Source organism: Aptenodytes forsteri, unplaced genomic scaffold (genome assembly GCF_000699145.1).
Source record: "Aptenodytes forsteri isolate BGI_AS27 unplaced genomic scaffold, ASM69914v1 Scaffold120, whole genome shotgun sequence".
Lineage (NCBI taxonomy): Eukaryota > Metazoa > Chordata > Aves > Sphenisciformes > Spheniscidae > Aptenodytes > Aptenodytes forsteri.
Window position 1 is genome coordinate 986,454 of NW_008795938.1, and position 4,309 is coordinate 990,762.

Below are 4,309 nucleotides of genomic sequence, written 5' to 3' on the forward strand. Positions count from 1 at the left end.
AAAATTTTTTTTTTTTTTTTTTTTTTTTTTTAATTTATCCTTGGTAGACTGGAGCCTCCATAAAGTTCACCAGAAACTTGACTTTTGCTGCTGATTCTTGGTGAAAAATGGTTGTCTGTGGTCGGGCAAGTGACAGCAAGACACTTTGAAAGAAACACAGAGCAAACTGTTTGATGAAATGACAGCAGGAATTTATAGCTGGAGGCTCCTGCCAAATCGGTGTCAAGTCAGAATTGAACCTGACATCTGCTGTAAATCCTTACCTTAAAAAAGTGCTTTTTAAGCCAGTCCTGAGCTGCAGCACTTCTCGTCATCATACTTAAGGCTGACTGAGGGATTTGCTGCAGGCTACATCTGATTTCCAGCACTTCAGAAAGCACAGTTGAGTGCACCGCTTCGAATTTCACAGTACCAGGAGTGCGCCTCTCGTTCTTAGAAATGACTGCAGTTTATTAAACCTTTGTGCTGTGGCTGGAAGGCTTTCTTCCAGCTTGGACTATAGATAAGTGTCTGCCCTCTGATGGATTTTTGTGTCGTCTTTGTTGCAGACAATGTCAAAACAGATCGGGCCATGGCAATGGGGAATGGAATTTATATTTCTTGGAATTCTTACCCCAACATGACCTGTGGCTACATAGTAAAATGGTGTCATTCATCTGGATCTGAACCCTGTAGTGTGGACTGGCAGAAATTTCCTTCAAATACAACAGATGCAGTGATAAAGTCTGGTAAGTCAGAAATAATTTTCTGTGAGTCTTTCTGGTTGAGAGCCTGAGTAGCAAGTGGAATGAGAGAAGCATCAATGCTATAGGTTGAAGATTACTGCATTGCTGTGTGCTTGTGTATATAAATGAACCCCTTCTTGGTACTATGTTTATTTTAACTTCTTACACAGCCTTGCCAAATCCAAATATTAGTCTTGACTTAACTGTTATCATCTTATGTTTATTAACTGTTTTGAAATTACCTCTTCTAGCTACACCCAAAAACTTCCTAACTCAGCCTAATGCATAACAGTTAATCTAGGGTTTGGGGTTTTATTTGGATTCTAAACATAAACAGCACTGCTCAGGATGGGGGAAGACTAATCCGTTGTTTTTACATGAGGCAGATTTTTTCAAGTGTGACCTCCATGTGTTGGCTTGCTGTCAGCAATTGAAATTTCCTGGAACAGGGCACATTCCAGGTCTCTAGATGCTGGTGGGCAGATCAGGGAAATGAAACTCAGCTGTGGTGGGACTAGTAGGAGCAGAAGAGGAAAGAGAGGATCCAAGAAAGATGTAGGATTTTTCTCTGCTGTCTAAAAGGGTGTATAGAAGAGTTTAGTATATAAAGTCTCCATTAGAGAAAACAGCTTGGAGCTGTGTGCATAGGAAAGTTGGGGGGGAGTGAGACCTGGGGGGGGGAGGAGGCAATATGTTTTCCTGCCTGGAATTACAACACTGTGTCCATGTTGTTTTCATCTGTGCTGGCTAAAGCCTGCTTTTTCTAAGCAGACAATACTATGTCTGTCCAACGATGCACTGCTCTAGTCCTGAGCACTTTCCTGGGATGCTTCTTGTGGCAGGTTGTGGGAGTTACCAGGCTGCTAGGGCTGGGATCAAGCTGGCAAATTCACCTCTGCACTTAGTCCTGCCAGGAGAATATCTCAGGCTGGACTTGAACTCTTGCAAAACCCACTTGACTTCTGTAGAGTTTCACAGTGGCATCTTGTTTAGAAAAAATCTTGAAAGTAGCGTACACCCCTGACTTGGGAAATCCCGGGAAGTGGTAAATTATTTATATGTTGTAGTATCAAACACCTATGCCTCCACCAAAGATATGTGAAGCAGAAATTTCATGACTATCTGTTTTGTAGAGTCATTTCAGGCCTGGAGTTCATTGCTTAAGTGCTTCACTATCACTTTTGAGAGTTCTCTGAATTTCTTTTGTACTGTTGCTGTAATAAGCCTGGGTATTTCCAAATGCATTTGTATTTCTGAGGAGGAGGCAGGATCTACATGGCTGCCGTGGGAGGAAAGGAAGAGGATTGTCTCTGGTTACTTCAGTTTGTGTTTCTGCATGGAAAGAGCAATTTATGCCATTTGAGTAGCCTGTTTTGAATACTATTTGTTTAGAACCAAAATTTCTCCGGGAGCTAGATTTGCTTACTGCTTCTAAACTGCATCTGATGGCTTAGCTTTTGTAGGAGTTACAAATAGAGGTAGTATTTATACCTAACACTGTGGTCTAAGACTTTGTAATTTTTTAATATGTATTTATATGTCTGTATCGTGTGAAAGCTAAAAGCATCACTCTTCATAAGTGAAATATTCTTACAGCTATTTTTCTCTTGCAGCTCTGTTTAGACCTGGTGTGAGATACAACTTTTCACTATATGGCTGCAAATCCAGTGGATATCAGTTATTGAAAAACATAACTGGGTATATGAAAGAGCTGCGTAAGTGCACTTTATCATTCAGGATCTTTACAAAGTGAATTTAAACTGTGTCTATTTTTAGCTCAGTGTTGGCAGAAGAAGACTGAGACCAGAATCCCCATACAATACTACTGACTTCTGCTCGTTCTCTGTATATAATGGTAATACATTTCTCTAGCCACTTCCAGTTCCCAGCATGCAATAACCCTGTGTTCTCCAGCTTGTGTGGTGGCACAAGGTGTCACAGAAGTTCGCTCTGAAGACAGTGGTCTTCAGAGTTGAAGGCACAGGCATAATTTGAACCACAGGGATGGGGTCACTTCTGCAGGAGAGGAGGCAACTCTTTTTGATTTGTCAAGTCAAAGTATACTTCTGAGCACATTTGGTACAGCTCAGCAAATATAAAAAGCGTCCACAACATTTCTGTTTAAAAGCACTTCTTAGACCAGAACTAGATCCTAGCATACAAGCCACTTAGAGAATTGCACTTGTATTCCCTCCTGTACCAACCCCATCTGGGTAACTGCAGTTTGATCTAGGGCTGAGTTTTGCTTGCCTGGAGATGCATTAGCATCTGAATGCTTTCTGTTCCCAGGAATCTGAACATGGCTTTACCCTTTAACATCACAACTGTATTGTATTGTAACTACAGCACCCATTTCACTTAGAAGTTTAATGTGTTTTCTGCTAAAATAGTTTGCTTGGAAAACTGAGCTGCTGACATAATCTGAGCCCTTGGAAATGCCGTTGCTTATTTCATTGCTAAGGTTGAAGGTGAGGTTAAGGCAATTTTACCAGAAACTCAACTTCCAGTCATTTATATCTCTCAAAATCCTGAACAGTTTCCCAGAAGATTTTTCCATATGTATTCTCAACAGATTGGAAGCTTTCAAGGTAACAGGATAAAGACTTTGGGGGACTAAAAATGCATTGAACAAGCAGAAGAAACTTATTAGGAACTGAGAAATGTATTCACTTTGCACAAGAGCAGATTCATTCTAAAACTTCAAATTTGCCTTTGGACAGATAACCATCAAGACAAAAATAGAAGCATTCTTAAACATGAGTTCAGCACTGATAGATAAATGCCAAATGTCGGACTAAGTCCTGATGCGCATGACTTTACACAATATCTGATGTAACACTTTCAGTGGGGTACAGGTATTGGAATAAGGACTTGTGACGCCTGCTAAGAGTAGTTCTTTTAAACTGAGATAGATTTCCATGATAGGAATGTGGAGTTTGTTTAATTTGAAGACAAGCTATGAAGTCACAGAGTTAAAGCCTTTAAAAGCTAAGTAATTTGTATGCTCTGAATGTTTATGCAATCTTTTGGGGTTTGTTGCAGAAAGAAGGGTATTTGGGTCTGTAAGAAGGCTGCCCAAGGAGAGATTTTTCTTTCAGCTTCTGTTAGTAGATAATACTGCAGTAATTAATAGCAATGAGACTGACATACTTGTATTTTTGTAGTTATCACCTGCTAAGCCTTTTCACATGTTCTTCAGAATGAGGGAAAAGTATTCAGGAAAAAGTTGAAAATGCTAGCCCTGAAATAAAACTGATGAAACACTTACATGGCTTCAGCATTTAATGATAATGTGGTTTCTTACTATCTTTTTCCTTTGTAATTCTCCCTACAGCTCCAAAACGTGCACCAAATTTTACTGTAGAAGAAACCTCTTCAGATTCTATATTGGTAAAATGGGAAGACATTCCTATTGAAGATTGTCAGGGGTTTTTGGAGGGGTATCGGCTTTCCTTTGCAAAAGGTGAAAAAGGTGTTTTAAAGCCTAGGCTTTCAGAATCAGGTAAATGAAATCTATAGATTGCAACTTCCTTGCTCGAGCTTTTTTTTTTTTTTTTTTTTTAAATATTTAATTTTCTTTTAAA

General features: G+C 39.6%; 1 protein-coding gene across 1 annotated transcript in view; it reads left to right on the plus strand.

Moving 5' to 3' along the window:
- Positions 1–4,309, plus strand: part of LIFR (leukemia inhibitory factor receptor alpha) — a 55,185-nt gene that overhangs the window by 40,089 nt on the left and 10,787 nt on the right. The window contains exons 15-17 of the mRNA XM_009285157.2: positions 549–728; positions 2,339–2,440; positions 4,060–4,227. Coding sequence (XP_009283432.1) covers positions 549–728; positions 2,339–2,440; positions 4,060–4,227 — 450 coding nt within the window. The remainder of the gene's footprint in view (positions 1–548; positions 729–2,338; positions 2,441–4,059; positions 4,228–4,309) is intronic.